At 47.1% G+C, this 18,242-nt stretch overlaps 1 protein-coding gene across 1 annotated transcript in view; it reads right to left on the reverse strand.

The window, feature by feature from the left end:
* Window positions 1–228: 228 nt before the first annotated feature.
* HS6ST2 (heparan sulfate 6-O-sulfotransferase 2) overlaps window positions 229–18,242 on the reverse strand; it is an 85,340-nt gene continuing 67,326 nt past the window's right edge. Inside the window, exon 2 of the mRNA XM_026848842.1 lies at window positions 229–3,186. Coding sequence (XP_026704643.1) covers window positions 2,484–3,186 — 703 coding nt within the window. The 3' untranslated portion in view covers window positions 229–2,483. The remainder of the gene's footprint in view (window positions 3,187–18,242) is intronic.

An 18,242-nucleotide genomic window follows, 5' to 3' on the forward strand; every position in this document is an offset into this window, starting at 1 on the left:
GACAGCTCAGAAAAGCAGTCAAAACCTCTGCAGTAACTCCTGAACCAGAGAAAGTCTGAAGTGGCTTTGCCCTTCAAAGCTGTAGTTTAAATACAGTTCAGAAAAGCCATGATTTTAAACTCATATACTTGCCTGTCAACTGCTATTTCATTTGTGTTGAAATTACTGTTCATTCTGAACTGTGCAATTCCCAACACATTGTCAGATAAAGAAATAATCACATGAAAATCAGAAGACTGTAGTTAAATTTTATTTATCAGTTCTATTGTTAAATTACACAATCAAAGTCAGTGGATCGGCCTGTAAATCTACACAATAAGACAGCGTCTACAGTGGAAATCAGTAGAATTTGATATGGTTATGACAAAACGGTATCCTTATATTCGTACATCCCCTATATACAATAAACAGTATACACAAAGAAAATGCAACTAGTCTCTGTAAACCATGCACACCACAGCATAAAAACAAAATGCACTTTCTGCAACAGGCCCTCCAGCTCACCCACGGTTAAATCCTGTTTACAGCAGTGCCTTTCAGTTTTAAGAGCGAATATTTTCCCCCGTAAAAACCAAAATACAACCGAGACATCATATTGGCAACTGCAGTTTTCATTTAAAAAAAAAAAATAAAAAAAAAATTGCTGTACATGAAGTTATTCTCTTTTCCAAGCTGCTAATGCAGGGTATTGGTTTGCTGCTGCTTTGCTCTCCGCTTGCCCCCGGCAGCATTGCTGCACCCCCGGGCTGCGACACAACATCAGGTGTAAAACAACTTCCAGATAACTTAGGCGTGGAGCCCTAAGATGTTTTTAAAGCCTTCTGCCTCATTTTATGACCCCCTGCCCTCTTGATATATAGAGTATTACAGGCGAACGGCAATAGTGCAAGTGAGCCTTGTAAGCGTCGTGCACAGCGGGATGGAGCCGCCCTGTCCGGGTGCCTCCGTCACCGCGCACCCGCACCCAGATCGCCAGTGAGTGCCAAGCTTGGGAGCGTTGCAGGCTACATACAAAATGCCTAACTTGCTGAACGTATATAGCCCAAGCCTTGCAGAGGTTTGTCTTTTTTCTTTTCTTTTTTTTTTTTTTTTTTGCATAGAGATTTATAGGAGCCCCTCACATCCCTCCTGCCCCATCTTCTCTCCCGGTCGGTCTCGGTGAGGCTGAAGAGCTGCAGGTGAGCCCGGTCCAGCTCCAGCTCCGCACCCTGTGCCCCAGCAAAGCCTGCTCGGAGCAGGCTGCTGCATCCCTGTGCATCCTGCAACCTTCTCATCCTGTATAACTATGGCTATGGTATAACTGTTTTCCATCGTTTTTAGTCATCGCTCATCTGTCATCGCTGAGAAGGGCTCAAGAGCGTAGGGAAAAAAAAAAGCCCTGTTCTTATCTGGTGTAGCAAAGATTTACTGGAAGTAAATCCTAATTCAAGTGTAAATCTACTTCTTCCATTGAGCAATTCCTGTCATAGTATTGCTGGGATTAGAGAGTTTTATGACTTTTTAAAGACACTACACAAATATCCGCAACATAATTTCATCTAGTTTATACCACCAATTATTAAGGAATGATAAATTCAGCATTATGTATTCTAATGGGTAAGAAAGACTTAAAATTAGACACTGTCACAGGACTGTAATTTGGAAAAGGCTTTATGAAACATGAAGATGTGCTATAACTTTTCCAGAATGGTTAAAATCATATTGCCCTGAAAAATTCTGGAAACAGTGTCTTTAACATTGGCATTGAGTTCAGAAAAGTATGTATGTCTTTTTTTTTTTTCTTTATTTTTAATATGAGATAGACCAAGCTTAAAACTCTAAACAGCAGTAGGTAGAAAAAGTTTAAAATTTTAAATATTTATATAACTAGAGAAATTACTTCTATTCCTTTTAAAAGCCAATATTACACATAAAACTAGTCGATATTTTTTCTAGACCTTTATTGTTCCCTTCATCGTCCATTCATTAACTTGGTAAATATCATAAGCAGTTGGTGCCCTTGAAAACACATTATTAAAATAAAATTAAGATAAAATCAAAGGGAAGAGGTTTTGCTCATATACTGTATTGTGAGAGTATGCTAAATGCTCATTATTAGGAAATGAGTTTGCTTCCCAGATAGATTTCAGCTGAGCATCATAAACATTTTCCAGCATCCCATTTTGTACTCATAACTAATTTACGGATTGTTTTTTTTCTTTTAAATAAACGTCCAAGCAACCATTTCCGATGAGCCTACTTGGCTCCTGTATTTCATAAATAATCCAACAAACCTAAAAAGGACAATTTAATTACACGCTAAGATTAAGTGTTCCACGTACAGTACAACATTTACTGCAAAGGCAACTGCAAAGGCAACATTTTAACCTCTTTTTGCTTCAAACCCTTGAGAAGCGTAATTTGTTGGGATTGCTCCGTCGTCTCCTGTTTGTGGGTTGGGTCGGGTTCTGCTTCGCTTTCGGTGTCCGGCGAGTCCCCCCCCACTACCGCCGCCACCGCTCCACGTTCCCTATGTAGTCAGTGCTGGAGCTGTTCTCGCCCTGCTCTCTCAGGCGCGCTTGCTTCGCCCTCAGGATCTTGCGCTGCTCCTGGCGTTTCCGTCGCGCTTCCTGGTGCTCCTTCTGCCGCATGTACTGGTACCGCTGCAAAAACAGGTCTTTTGCATAATCGTACAATTCCATGTCTAAAAAATTGAGGGCCTCGATGCGCTGCTGAGTCTGCTCATCTATCTCCACGCTGGAGGCCCTTGTGCTATTGTACTGCGTGAACGGCGAGATGAAGTTCATGTTGAAAGTCTTCTCAAAGAGATACTGAGTCTTCCGCTGAAATTCAGTCAGGCCGAAGAAGGCCATTCGCTTCAGGTTCTCCTTGGCACTGTCTAGCAGAACCTTATTTCTCTGCTCCTCGGGCATGACCGACAGGTTGTAGCATCCCACCAAGCTGAGGTCGGACAGCATGCGGACCTGGCGGTTGTTGGCGAGGTTGTAGGGGCAATCCATGAACTCCTGCAGGGAACAGCCCGACCAGTCGTCCCCTGTGTAGCAGCTGGGCAGCTCCTCGGTGGTCGGGGATCGCCCGTCGCAGACATGCAGGGACGCCTTCCACGTCGCTCCTCGCTGGACGTGGCGCCATTCGCTCAGGTATCGGGAGACGGGGTCACGCAGGATGGTGATATAGTAGAAATTCCTGCCAAGGGGAGAGGAAGGCAGAGCGTTTAGTCCCGCGTGTCTCCAGCACGCAGTGCATTAACGTTCAAAATCAATAGAAAACTTGGAGATGCACTTAAGAGGCTTTCAGGCAGCCCTGCTGCAGAGTGCTCCTCTGCGTGCTCACCTCTGCAGGGTGAAGGACGGCTGAACAAACTCCCCAGGGGGAGCGGGAAGGGTTCTATCTACCTGCACATATCTGTCTCTGCTTAACGTGTTTTGCCTCTACAGAGGCAGAAAGGAACCCAAGATTTCCCTCTGTGCTGGGCTGCCCATGTGGCACTGTGCTCCTGCTGGGTGCCTCAACTGATGCCCTCCGCAGACCTTGGGAGAATAATCAAAATATCTCCCAGGATGTAGGTCCCAACCCAAGCAGGGCACAGACAGCTCTGGCTTTTTTATTTTCCTCATACAACAGAGCTGCACTGCCAAGTTTATACAGTCTGCAAAAAGCTGCTTGTGCTACATTTCCCAGTGAGCAGCCGTGGGTCTCAGCTGCACGAGCCCCAGAGCAGTGTTACACCTTTATGTTACACCTTTCCTACACTTCCTGTCACAGGTGACATAAATGGGATGTGCCCAGAAGCCCCAACCCACTCGCCCTGAAATGAGGACCTCAAAAGAGCCCAGGCAAATCCCGTTTTATCCTCCTGCCTTCACTTTACACAGGATTGCGACAATGAGGGAGGGGAGAGAAGTGGATAACAGGAAATTAAAGGATGCATTACAGCGTTCTGTAAGAGAAAGCACTTCTAAGGGATGTCCTGGCTTTGGCTTGAAGCAGCAGGACAGTGGCACAGGCTGGGGACACGCTGCTGCAGGGAACCCCGTCAGGCCACCAGCTGGAAAAGCTGCAAGCTCAACCTTAGGAATATCATTAAGAGATCACTCTGGTTTGCACATTAATATCCACCATGGAACACCGTGTTGTCCGCCACCAGCAGCCTGAAGCCATACACACTGAGCTCTTCACACCTCCTTTAACATGGCCACAACCTCAGTGACGATGCTGGAGGTACACTGTCAGGATACCAGCCGTCTGCTTAAGTAAATGGAATTAAAATAGCTCAATAAGCAACTTGCCCTGCCAGGAAAGGCCACTCCTCCAGGATGAGGACACCGAGGAGGAGCATGTGCCTGGGAGCCCCGAGCCCCCGGGGTGTGATTGCTGTGTCCTTTGTGCTTAGTAAGGTGGAGAAGGGACATTCATTTGTTTTCCCGAGTGGCATCAAGACTGGCCACCCCGCAGCCAATCTTTTGTTCTCTATCGTTTCTTTCGGCAGAAAAGCCACTAGATGTCAATGTTTTACAGAAAATTGTCTCTGGGTGGACTAAAAAGCAAATCACAACCACCAAAAGCATCCAACAGCACAAGGGAAAGGAAACAAGGGGAGCTGCCATTCCTCTTCCCATTTAAAGCATCCAAGCTCATAAATAATTAAATAAGTAGATAGTACAATAAACTTGCAAAACCAAATAAAGCCAAGGAGCCCAGTACAGCATCAGCGGCCGGACACAATGGCACCTCATGCTCAGAGAGCCAGGACACTGCAATCAGCACTGTCACTGTCCCCACACTCATCCAGGCGCTGCTGCCACCCCCCCAGCTCCGAGGGCTTTGGCTACAGATCTATGCAGGCAAAGGGAGCCAAAGCCACCCCCACAACCCCGAGGAAAGTCCTTTTCCCAAAAAATGCCATTTAATAATTTCACAGTGAGAGCTGGAGTTAAGAGGGAACAAGGACAAAGCTCACTTTAATGTTGCAGACCCAGAGCGGCAGCTGCCAACCTCACACTGTCCCTTGCAAAGATGGGAAGAGTTTTGCTCTGTCTCATCTCAGCAGGTCTCTGGCAGTGTTGCAGAACTCAACCTGGCAGAAAGAAAGGCCTTTCCACAAGCACCATCACCCCAAACAGCCACTCCGATGAGCAGGAGCTGCCCCTGGTCATGCTTGTGCAGCAGGCCCCTTCGATGCAGCAATGTCGGGGTCCCCAGCATGGGGAAACGGAGCATCTCCGGGGCAAACCCAAGCCCCTTCTTCAGCTCCTGCCAGAACTCCTCACCCTTGGATATAGTTTACTGGGAAACTGCACTAAAGTAATGACCCAACCCTCAAGCAAGAACAAGTTAGTGCCATATAGCACTAACCCCTCTACTAACCATAGCAACTAACATAGCGACAAACCTCTGATGCCCAAGGAGGCAAAAGCAAAGCTCTGCTTACTCCAGAGCACTTTGTACAACCTGGCCCATCAGCAGTTCAGAAAGGCTGGGAGGGGAGCTGCATGCAGGCACGGGGGTGCTTCTGGCTAAGTGAGAAGACCAACAAAACCATATTCTCTAAGGTCATCAAAGCAATCGATGGGGTGTTAATGCAAGAAGGGAAACAAATCCTGAGCCAAGATCGATACAGCGAGCTTTTCATCATAGCTCAAACTCTTCAGCAGCTCTGCCTTTGTGCTCTTTGGTCATAGGCAGTGACAAAGCGCCTCCCTTGGCTGCTGTTGTAAAAACAAAAGAACAAATAAAAACTTGTATATTGGCAGAAGAAACTGTGTCATAAACAGATCCTCATCACCCCAGGTGGCTGTCGGCCTCATCCGGGCAGGTACCTCCATCAGTGCTGGGCAGGGGAAAATACCACAGTTGATGGAGACGGGGAAGAGGAGGCTGAGTAAAGCTGTACACTGGACTCTGCAGGGAGCGTGGAGGCATCTGGGCTCCCTCCGGCATCCCATGCTCAGGAAGCCAGGCCATCAGCAGGGATGCTTATGGGATTCCCCAGCCAGAGCCCATACCCTACCTGGCCTGAGCCTGCTTCCCCACAAACAGGCTTTATGTATACCTGCTGTTATTTCCCAGTGTCTTACAGAGAGATGCTTTGTCAGTTGCTGGGCCAATCTCAGCTGTTTTGTGCATTTCTCCCCCATCTTAAGTTTCCCTGTTAAAATTCTACCAAAAAAGACGCTGGCTCTTTTGGGAACACCAGCCTTTGGGTTTGCCCCAAGCCACTCTCATCCGAGTTAGAAATCACAGCAGCTCCAGAAGAGCAGCCACACTGCTCTGCATTTATCTGAACTGAGCTTCAAAAAAGTCATGAAAGCATTAATGCACCGTCAAGTCAGAGCTGTGCCAGAGACGGATTCGGCCATCAGCGCTCAGAGCATCCTTCTGCTGCAACTGGGAGGAAGACTCAAAGCTTTGCAATTATTTTTAGCTTTGTATGTAACAGCTTGTTCTTTCTGCTGTCTTAACAAGGGGGTGTTGAGCTCTTGCCCATTCCTTGAAGCTTGTGCTTCAGAGCCCAAGACAACATGTTTGCAGGTGGAGATCAAACTTTACTGTGAATCATCCCTCCGACTTAAAGAGCTGCACTCATCAGAAACATGGGTTTTCTAATAAAGTTGAGCTGGATGACTATGAAGCAGAGAATAAAAGGAGCTTGCGGGCAACTCAGAAAAGTAGGTTGACCCTGGAGCCACGAGGAAAGCGAGACGGTGTGACAGTCACTTGATTTTGGCATCTCCCTGTGCACAGCTATTCCCTGAGGAACATGGGGAGCAAAACAGTCCCTGAACAGTCTCACGGTGTTGAGTTTGCTTCCTGTGCTGCATCACCCGCTCTCTTCATCACATCATTGCAAGGTTGAAGCCAGAGCATTTTTGGGAGCTGTGAATTATTTGTGCACAATCCAGTCCCTCAGAGGAGCTCAGGAAAGGTTAGAAGCTCCCCTCAGATAAACGCCCAGCTAACGCCTCACATCATCTGCTGGGGTATGAAAGCTGGGCTTCTTGGTGCTGTGATGTTTCTACTCATGGGTGGGACAAGAAAAATTGGGAAAACGGCAGAGACAGGTGGGGTGATGCACTGAAAGCCAGGGACAGAGAGAGGAGATACATGCTTGGCCTCCGCACAGCCATAGCTATGCCAGCCCTCACGCTGTATCCTCCCGCCATCCCATCCCAGCATCACTGCAGTGGCACAAAAGCCTCATTTCACCCATGGGCCAGAACCGCAGCTCCCTCCGACTGACCCAGCTCAGGCACCCTCTGGGGCTGTGGTGCTGCCGCACGAATGCCCATGGCCAGTCCGAAGGCACTTTAATAACCTACATGGTCATGAAGATGCTCTATTCTCTTCCTCTTGAACAAGTGCTGCTACTCCACATCAGCATCCCAGAGACCCCACACGGGAGCAATGCCTGTCAGGTTGGGGGGATAGCACAAGCCCCTGCCTGACATTTTTGCTATGAGATGACTTTTGCTAAGATTTTTTTTGTTGAAAGGGAGAAACGTGTGCTGTCAGTGGATGGACCTGCTTTCAGCTGTCCAGATCCTCAGCCCAGAGCAGTCTCCTCTCTTCTTCCTGCACAGCCCCTGGAGAAAATATGAACCAAAGAGAAACCTCAAAGACCTCCGCGAATTTCTCTGAGGGGTTTATTGAGACTCAGCCATCTGCTTCCTTTGAAGGATAATTCTGTGGTCACATAGCGCATCTGTGCCAGCCCCTTCCCCACCTCTGCCCAGCACAGGGGCTGAATGAGAATCCTTTTTTCTAATCTAATGATTTTTTTAAAAAGCATCTTTGGAGCAAGCTTCTAAAAGCAACATTAAAGAAAAAAAAAAAAAAGTCAAAGTGAGGAGGTGTGAAACCTCAGGGGATGACAACATTGAGTAAAGCCAGAGACTACAGAGCCCAGAGAAGCTGCCAGGGAAGGGATACGCAGCTGCCCATGCCGCAGCACTCAGGAGGCTCACTGTGAGAGGTGAGGAAGGGGCGACTTTGCTTAAGGATCAAAATGGGTCAGAACCTCCCGAAGCATGAATACATCTCATCCCAACACAACTGCCCTGGCCATGCAAAGCAAGACTGCAAAGCAGCAACAACCCAGGCGGTGCAAAGAGAAAGGGTTATGGCCAAACCTGCAGATGGAAGCGCGTGCGGCTCCCTTCACTCCTCCCTTGCCGTGCCACAAGCCCCGCTGCCACAAGAGGCCTGGCAGAGCGGCCCATCAGCAGCTGAACATCCATCCTAAGGGCCTGAGAGCAGCGGGCTGCATGCTGGTGGCAAAGCAAACTCCTGTCTAGCAGCTTTAACTCTTGTACATGCTCCCAGGGCACCTTAACCCTGATGGAGAGGCTCTAAGCAACTGCTGTGGGGTCCAAACAGGTACCGTTTCCACGAGGATCATAACTAGAGCTGGCTTCAGTTTGGAACCTCTGAGCCCCTTTGGGTCAAAACTCCTGCTGGTGCCGAGGCTGAGGAGTATCGATCCCTGCCAGAGGACAGAGGCTGATATGCTGTTTAATTGCTTGTTGAGGTAGAGGAAGGCTGGAGGTCAGACGCTGGCAGCTGCCATGTCTTCAGCCTGGAAACCTGAGCCTGGTTTGATGGAGCTATGAGGTAACGAGCTGGAGAGAGGAGCTGAAAGCTAAACATCCACTCCCCATTACATCCATTAGCGTATGGATCAGTAGGTGAGGGACCGAGTGACCTTTTCCCATTTCTGCTGAGAAATGAAGTTATAGCAAGAAGGGCTTTGTAGGGTAAGAAACCTACAGCCTTTGCACAGGAGAACTGCATTCCCAGGAACATCCCGACCTCCCCCCTCCAGACTGTGTCGGGGGCACACTAACCCAGGAAAACACCATTTTAGCACAGGGCTGTGGAATCAGAGCTATGATTTCCAGGGAATGTATTGGGGCAGTCCTATTCACCCAGCAAAACTAAGTCTACCCTTTAAGCTAGCTCACGCACAGCAGTTTGTATCTAGGTCAAGCTCATCCAGATGGCAAGCCTGGCTAGGACAGTTTGTAGTCGCAGACAGGCTTGTGCAATGAATGGGAGGCAATTTTAAACAAGTGACTCCATCTCATTAGGTGAAGGTGGGGGAGGAAGGGAAATTGGGGAATGTTTCCTATTCTGGGGGATTTTTTCCCCCAGTCCATGGACTTTGTGGTACATTAACAGGGCAATGTGAAACCAAGTTATGCTCCAGGTGAAAATGGACATTTTGAAAGTTAAGTTCCCTCTGGAGGGACAGAGGCAAAGGAATAGACCAGATAAGTACCACATCCAGCAGAAAAGCAGATAAAATGAACTAAAACCCTGCAGCAGAGATTCTGCATATGATGCAAAGGATTAAGGACTGAGTTACTGAAAAAAGAAAAATAATCATAGGGTTGGTGCTTTGGTACCAGAAACAATGCACAATCACCAGAACCAGCGAGCAGCACAAGGACAATCAGTGTCCTTCCCACCCTCCCTTGTAAACCGCTCATGCCTCTGGATTAAAATCTACAGAGCTCATTTATAAAAGAGAAGTCACATATTCATGTTTTTAAGCTTTTCATATTTTTTTGAGACAGAAACTACTTCTCTCACACTGCGCATCCAACCAGAGGAAGACGGCCCTGCACACGTGTCTGAGATCCCATCCCCTTCTCCGCTGCTGCTCCCAGCGGTGTCCTGACACTCCACTGCAGGCAGGCTCCCACGCTCCTCCCTCGCCCCGCACTGCTCGTGAAACACCTCCGCTCGGGATAACCTGACAGCAAAGTCGCAGACAATGATGGAAGGTCAGGAATGCAAACGGCGCGAGTCTCACATTACTTGCTCTGCTCTTGGAAACCCTCCCCGTGCGGCTCCAAAGCTGACAATGGATTTTAACCTTTGGCAGAGGGTCTCCCTGCCAATCAATCATGCCCACCATGTCTCTACGAGAAGTCAAACTCAATTACACCACGCTGTGCGCCAGGAGAACTTCGGTCCCAGTAGGTGAGGTTAATTCCCATCAAGAGTGGCCCACTGAGAATTTGATTTGCTAATACCGCAAAATTGTTCCTCCAAGAGAAATACCGCTGCTGCCTTATTTGTTGGAGGCAGGCATCTGTTTGGAGAACACTGAGAGAGAGGTAAAATCTTCATTTAAAACTGTGACTCATCCTGATTCTTAACGAACTTTGTCACCTCGAGACGCAATTAAAAGGACAGGGGTGAGCATCCTGGTGACAGCCTCTCCTGCCTCAGCCATGCACGCTCGGAAACACCCCTGAAATGGGAATACCTCTTCCCTGCCGAGAGGTGCTCCCGCAGCACAGCTCGCAGAGACAAGGCCAAAATATTTGGCAAGCTCACTGACACAGTGCTGGGAATCAAATGTTTGCATCTACTCCAGATCAGTCCCAGATGCTTCGCAGCAGTGATGCGGATGGCAACGGCAGCAGCCAAGAAGCATCACCCATGGGGCTTCCCACAGCACTCCTCTCTGCTCCCAGACCTCCTAGCCCTGTAGACAAGGATAAAGGGCCCTGTCTCCGAGCAGGAGAGGAGCAAGGGGGACTGTTGTGCTCCCCAGCAGCTTCAGAGAGAAGATCTCATGTCCAGTGTCCCATGGAGGCTGCACGGCTGCCTCCATGCCCCGATCTGCAGCCCAGCTGCCCACACCGGGTCCTCCCCTGCTGCAGTCACAGTGCTTGCAAGGAGGCGAACCCAGAGCAGGGTTATCGGAGCAGGTCTGCTCCCCTTCTCCTCCCCTCTTCCCAGCAACCTCAGTGCAGCACCTGCCACGCAAGCAGACCCAGGGCTGGGTCCTACTTGCTCCTACGAGACCTCTTTTCATTCAATCATTTCAATTAAACTAGATTTCCAGCTCCACTCATCCAAAATGAAAAGTACAGCAAAATCTAGATGAAAAAATGACTTCTTTATTAAAATGAATTATAAAGATTATGAGGAGGAGGAACAACAAACACTGCTTTTCTCTGCAGCAGCCTGTAAACCTACAAGCACGTGGATTATATTCCTTTACTCAGGGTCTCAGGGTGGCACAGGAGAACCATGCATTAGCTCGGAACAAGGGCCTGGGAGGAAAGGAGATAAGTATTTCAGAACTGTGAATTAAAGCCGTTAGCAAATGTAAATTTACATTTCCTCTAAGTAATCATTATGTTTTCACTTCTATCAGCACCCAATGAATCACAGAGATGTTTTGTCTAGAAACACTAATGGTGGGGGTAGGAAGCCAGCAGCCTACCCACGGTAACGGCAGCACGAGAAAAGTGCCAGAGGAGCCCATAAAAAGGAGCTGGATTTTGCAAGAATGGCAATTACCAGCCCATCATTGCCTATGAAATTATCAAATAGGAAAGATCTGAAAAAAAAAAGGAGCATTTCAGGCACAGAGGAAGGCAGCGATTAAAGATTTTGCAGCTCAAGGTACATGTTCATATATGTGCAGACATGGACATGCACACAAAGATAATGAAAATAAGGCTTTAAATAAGTAAAAAATATGCAGCCTCACACACGCACATGCTCCCAGCTACCCTCACGCACATACTAATTGTCCACAGCACTGCCTGTGGAGGGGAGAGCTGCCCTGCAGATTTGCCAGAGTGGTATTAATTTCATAATTGCCTGTATTATTAAGATCTCTGCAGGATACCCTTGCTCACAACCAATTCAGCAAGAACAGTGGCATTTTTACTTTTTTTTTTTTTTTAAGTGATGCATAAAAAGAGAAGCAAGTTTCCGTTTTTAGACTCGGCAAACAGAAGAGTGACTCAGCTGCTGGAGCCAGTCCCGAATCCACCACCTCCACCCTGGAGTCTAGCACGGGAAAGGGCGGCAATGCTGGGCAGAGGGGCCCAGACCCATCCCACCCACCAGACCTGCTGGGAAAAGGGCTGAACTGCCCTTTGGAAACACCCGTCTCCCACCACCCTACCCAGAGCAGCAAAGCTTCCCACCTCATTAGCTTAATTATATAATAGAGGCATCTAGATGGAGGGCAGCAGCAGTGCCGAGATCCTCGAGCTGCACATGGGAGGTAAAATCCAAGGAAAGGTGAGAGAAGGTGGCAGAGGAGCATCAACAGTGTTAAGTGTGCGCCATGCTTCTTGGTAGATGATGAGCTGCAGCACAGGTGATGCTGGATTGGTGACACTGGCCTCAGCAGCACACAAGTCCTGGCTTTGGAAAGTGCCTTTCTTAGTAAGGGCGATTATCCCTTAAAAAACAGGATGCAGAGCTGAATTTTGACCTTTAAACATGCTAGGAAAAGTCAAGGTGTGAGTGATGTCTTCTGAAAAATCAAGCTCTGAAGCCCACAGAGTACCAGAAGTACTTTCCTACTCCCAGTATGAAGAACCATCCCCGTCCCCCGGAGCTCCCGTCTCCCGGAGCCGCGGCACACAGCACGGTCCAGGTGTGGGACAGCACCTCCCCATTCACAGAGCTCTTAGGGATTCATTAAAAAGCACGGCAGACCTCCCAAAGAGAAAAGGAGGCCACTGCAAAATTGCTGGTGAATAACGACAGGATGTTGCTATAAATCAGATATTTACAACAGTATTTACCCTATCTAAATGCCGTCGCAGGAATTGGTTTTAGCTTGTAACTGATATTTCTGCGGCGGTGAAGATAGAGGTTTGCAAAGCCTACACTCCATAAGCAGCGGTTTACAGAGAGGGAATAGTGGCAGTTTTTCATTTTCCAGAGTCCACTCACCCTTCCAAGAATCTTAATGCCTCATTGATTCATAATACAGTACATAAAGATTTCATTTTTTCCTGCACACAGTGATATATTATGGAGGCAATCTATTTTGCCACTGAAAAGTTTGCTTAGTAGAAAAATTTGGAGTTTTGACATTCAGGAAATTACAGTCATCTGTAAAGCACGATTGATATGCCAAGGCTAACATTTTCATTGCACTTATGGAGCCAGAATAACTATGCTAAAATATTTATATTATTTAAAAAAAATAATCCAGGTTCTTGTTTATAAAAAGCATATATTTAGTATTAAAGAAAAAAGCTTTATCCTTATATCCATATATATTTTAACTATGTCTGAAATGTGATAAGCCACATAGTCTCTGACCAGATGAAAATAGCTTTAATAATTTAATAAAACAAATACTTCAGATCGCCTCTGCTGAGCCCTGAGTGTGCAAGTGGAGGGCAGGAGCTGACCACACGGCCCCATGGAGCAGCACAAAAGCAGAAATGTGGGACAGGGGCTCCCACACTGAACCTGCCCCGTATCCCCTGGGGCTGCTGACACTCATCCTGCCACCCACCAGCCACCCAAAGCGTGCACATTAGCTGGTGCACGTGAAGCAGAAGATTGCCGAACCCTGTGTACTTCACGTGAAAGTTTTGCTGTTAATACGATCTAGAAGCAAGAGGGTGCAGAGGGCTCCCATCTCAGCTTGACACATACATTTGTCTTTTTTACGAACGGTTGAATGTGAATTTAGAAGTTGTGATTTACTGTGTTTCCTGAGCACTCGTTGCAGTTTCCTAATTGCTGCTTGAATCGCAGTCATGTGCCTCCCAACTCCTTCGTATATGAAAGTATGTACTATTGAACACCTCTGCCTCAATGCTAGAGAAATCTTGAAGCTCTCAAGAAAAAGATCACACAATCAGCTCCAAGAGCTCTGCATATCACACAACGGGGAATTAACTCCAGAGGGATATTTATAAAATCATTTGTTACTATATCAGAGTTCAATCAATTCCCTTCAATAATACATAAAAGGAGAGGGTTTGGCTCACGTGAAAAAACGTAAGGCTGGTGTTAATTCCTTCACAAGCCTTTTGCAGATAATCTTCCATATGCCAGTTAATATATCCCACGATAAGTTACACAAAAGTGCTTTTAAAAGCTAAAGTGAGGATACATAGCACATAAAATAGGCACATTAATGCAACTTATATTTTGCTTATGATAATCATTGGGCATACAGAAATCCAAGGAAAATCCTTCTCAGGCTTTCTAAAATTTTGTCAAAGGCAGGCATCTATTGAAAATGTCTCTGAAATATAATTAATGAACTGATACTAATATATTCTCAGCCTACTGATATAAGAAGGACCAAGGAAGGGACAACATATTTACAGCTGCAACTTGCTACAATTTTAATTTCAGCTTTCATTGATTTCATTTAGCACCATGAGACTGTATAATGAAGAAATCTGTATCAATTGGAAATACCAAGTGTGCTCCTGCCCCACTAGGGCACTTCAGTAATATCATGTAATGGAAGGGGATTCTCATTTAATTGAATTGGAAATGAAACACATATTAGCTAAGAAAACTTAATCAGTGCAATAATATTAAAATGGGCCACTCACACAAACTATACTGATTAAGTCACTTGCAAACATTTCCGTAATCATCACTGAGACTTGTGGCGTTAATGATTTAAACTCACTTTTCTACTCCAGGGAACAAAACTGTAATTTCATAGCAGACAATTAGAATATTTTAAACCCTCTCTCACACATTACAATACAGTCTCCTGGCAGAAGCGCAGGACCTGATCCTGCAGTGGTGTATCTTGAGCTTTGATGTACAAGAAGGTCTGTCTGGATGCTGGGATGTCATCAAAATGTTTGATTTAAGCCAGGAGCCAGACCAGAAAGTACCTTGCTGGCTGGCAAGCATTTCTGAAGTACTCGCTGCAGCTCCTCCGCAGACTTCATCTTTAATCTTGACTAGTTACTGATAACACACACCAATGCACTGTAAAGCTGTAAGCTTCAAATGTCTCCCAACAGACCTGGATTTTAAAAAACTTATTCGCACATAGTTGACATAAATGGATTTAAAATTTTCATGGGATAGCAGTGTGCATTTCTAATAAAAATCTGTAGATGTATTTGTTGTGTCAAAGCTCAGCTGGGAGGGGTTTTTACATCAGCTAAGCAAGCAAGACGTTGCAAACATTACAAGATGTGCAGAACATCCCATTTCCCATGTCTGCTAGTTTCACCCCACACATTCAGCAAAAGCATACGTTACATAGTCTGAATCAGAACGATGCCCTCAGAAAGCCATGTTTATGGAAAATGCTACTTTTGCCTCTTATACAACCCTGAACCAGTGCAGGGATGTATCATGTTGTGCTCGGAGGACCATCTACACAGTCCAAGTGTGTGATGTGCCTGGGAACCAGGGACTGAGCTGGCAAAACTTCATCAGATGCTTTCCTGGGGGTTAGCGACAGCACATTCAGCACAGATATCAGCTAGGACACATTGCAGGTTTATGGATTTCAGATGTCTCCTATATTGTTAATTAATCTGCAGCATTAAGATGTTCAAAATCCCATTTTCGGACAGCCAAAAGCAAATTCAATTTTTGCATCTTTTCACTGCCATGAAGCAAACTTCAGCCAACTTGGCAGCTGTACTGAGGCCACCGCAAAGAGGAGATGCAGCAACCTGGGCTAGGCAAGGAGAAGAGCCCAGCTCCCCTCTGCACCAGTGGAAGCAGTGAGGGCTGGCATCGCTATGCAAAAAAAAGCACTCAATTCACTGCCCACGAACAGCACTGCTTTGTTTTGCCTTTTGCTCTGGCTCTCTCGCAGTGAAGGTAACTCAAGCATGGGGCAAGACCTGACCTTTCTCTAAGCAGCTTCTCGCTGTGGTCCTTGAGCCCTGAGCCTGCTGCTCAGGGGAGCTGAGCTCCCAGCCCTCACCACCCACAGCCAGCCAAGCAGGCAGTGCCTTTGAACCCTCAGCTACACCAGCTGGAGGAAAAGTCTTGCTTTAAGTCAGCTGAGATACCCTTAAAAACAAGCTGATTTCAGCTGAAGTCAAAGCTAACCTACCGCTGCCAGAAGAAAACCAATGAGAGGCACCAACAGCCCAGCCCAAGCATGACCAAACTAAAGCAAAATAAAACACATTATATCCAGTGTCATTCACTAAGCTCCTTCTAAAAGAATCTGGTGTTGCTCCCATTCCTCTAACCACCTCCTCAAAATATGAAAAAATGCAAACCTCCTCTATGAGCAGTGAGGAGAGATGGTTCAAAACAGCATCGCTCCTATCTGCGAGCATCTCTTGAATGATTTTCAGAAGACACAGTTCTACTCCTCCACAGATTATTCTGGCTAAAAATGTGTGTGACATTTTAATTATCAAGTACAAATGTTACTGCAAGCAAGCAATGAAACAGATGGTGTCCTGAATTTTACAGTACAGCCACATTTTCCTACTCAAATTTACAGTTCACCAATCAGCAAGCTTCAAGTCCTGCCTCTACTGCGTGTCCCCTACCCATCTGAACCGCCACAACCTGTCTGATGCTGGGAACGCAGCTTTGGGAGTAGAAACTCAATGCAAGCTGTCCTCCTCCAAGCAAATGCAGAGTGTTTTTCCAATGAGGAAACGAAACAGAGCACAACTCTATACATCCCAAAAAGATGGCAGGTATGAAGCAGGCAAGCACTTGCCTTGGATAAAGGATGAAGGGGTGAAAGGTGGCTGAAGGGGAACTGCCCTACTCAAGGGAGCAATGAGGTGACCTTGCTAGCTCCATCTCAGTGAAGGACTTATCTCAGCATCTTCCTCAGTGAGTCCCATTTATATGAGTTAGAACTCCCCAGATTTCCTACTGTTCCCTGCAGGCATATTTGGCAGTCCTCCCAGAGGGCATCCCCAAGGGGAAGGGACAGGATGGCATGACTGTCCCTTCAGAACCCATCAGTGCCAAGTCCTACAACCCCAGGGGATGAAAGAGCAGCAAAACCAGAAGCTTTTCTATTCATCCTTATCTACCATCTTGTCATAAAAACAGTACCTATGACCAGAGTTGCACTTTCACATGTCTATTTTCCCTCTCTTATAAAAAACATAATTCCAGAAACAGAAGCCACATAGGGGAACGTCACCACACGTCACACAATGTAGACAGGGACAAGGAGGACCTGGGGCCACCTCCAGCTGACCACAACTCTACAAAATGTACGTTCAGACATGTCTGAGCATTATCCAGTAATGGATGTAGCCACAGCCTAGAGGAGACCCAGCTCGGGCTGAGTCCGCCCTGGGTTTGGATGTTTCTTCTGTAACCCCCACGCTCAACACAGCGAAGTGGGTGAACACTCATCTCCCGGGTTTACAGCACCATGGAAAACATGGTTCTTGCTTTGAGGAGCTTATAGTTCAGTTCAGACAATTAGGAGAGTGTGTGGGGCCAGTGACTGCTGGGGAAGAGCTGCGGCAACATCCCCGGATTTCAAGCAACAAAGACGGTGAGCTCCTGGCTGTCACTCCCTGCTGTGTGCCACCAGGCTATGTCCCCATCAGGCAGAGGAGAACACGATGACCTCATTGAACAGGCTCTTGATTTAACAGGCTATGGCCAAACTGAATCTTAGAGAGTTTTTCCTGACACTCCATTCATCTCCACTACCGCAAAGGGGAGCTGCTGTCGGGGCTTACAGCATCAGTGTTGTAATTACTGCAAGGAAACATTTTCTGGGAAGGTGTCCCAGAATATACTACGCTGAACATTTCCTCTTGCTGCTCGCAATAGTAATAACCCCTTCTCTCAACGTCAGCACCAGGCTAGCTTCCAGTTAGGTTTGTGAGGACAGGCACCCCTCCCGTTGTCATGGTGCTGGTAACACCAGCTCTGCTCTCCCACTTCACCCTTGTGCAGACACTCCAGGGATGTGTAAGTACTCCTGCAAAGACCAGACAACAGGAGATGCTGCATGGGCCAAGGCACAACCCCTTTGGAGTCCGAACTTTTGCCATTTTGCTGTCTAGGAGTGGAGCTTTGGAGGTAGAGGGGCTGACTCACCCCACCAGCCAGAAAAGCATTTGCCGCGTGGGCTTTGACTCTTGCATGCAGATTTCCTTGCTGTCACTTAATCCAGTGACACGTTGGCATCCCGAGTTGCAGATGGTGGGACTCGTGGTGGTACTCTGAGCCCACCTGGGGAACCTCTTCCTAAAGGGAAGAGGGCACTTGCAGAGCTGGAGGGACCAGACCAAGTGCAGAGCTTGCTGTGGAGCACAGGTGCCTTCACAAACACTTTCCAGTGAGCCCCTAAACACCCAGAAAAACCCACCTGGGCATCCAGTTCCCAGGGAGAGGAGTTAAAGCACTGGCCAGGGCCACAAATGCTGGGGTACACAGCCTGGTTTGCAGCAGATCGATGATTTCTCATTTGAACTCAGCAAACAGGTGCTCCAGAGCATGATGAAGTGTATCACAGTAGTGCAGGT

The sequence above is a fragment of the Athene cunicularia genome (assembly GCF_003259725.1).
Source record: "Athene cunicularia isolate RWA chromosome 4 unlocalized genomic scaffold, athCun1 chr4_part3, whole genome shotgun sequence".
Classification (NCBI taxonomy): Eukaryota; Metazoa; Chordata; class Aves; order Strigiformes; family Strigidae; genus Athene; species Athene cunicularia.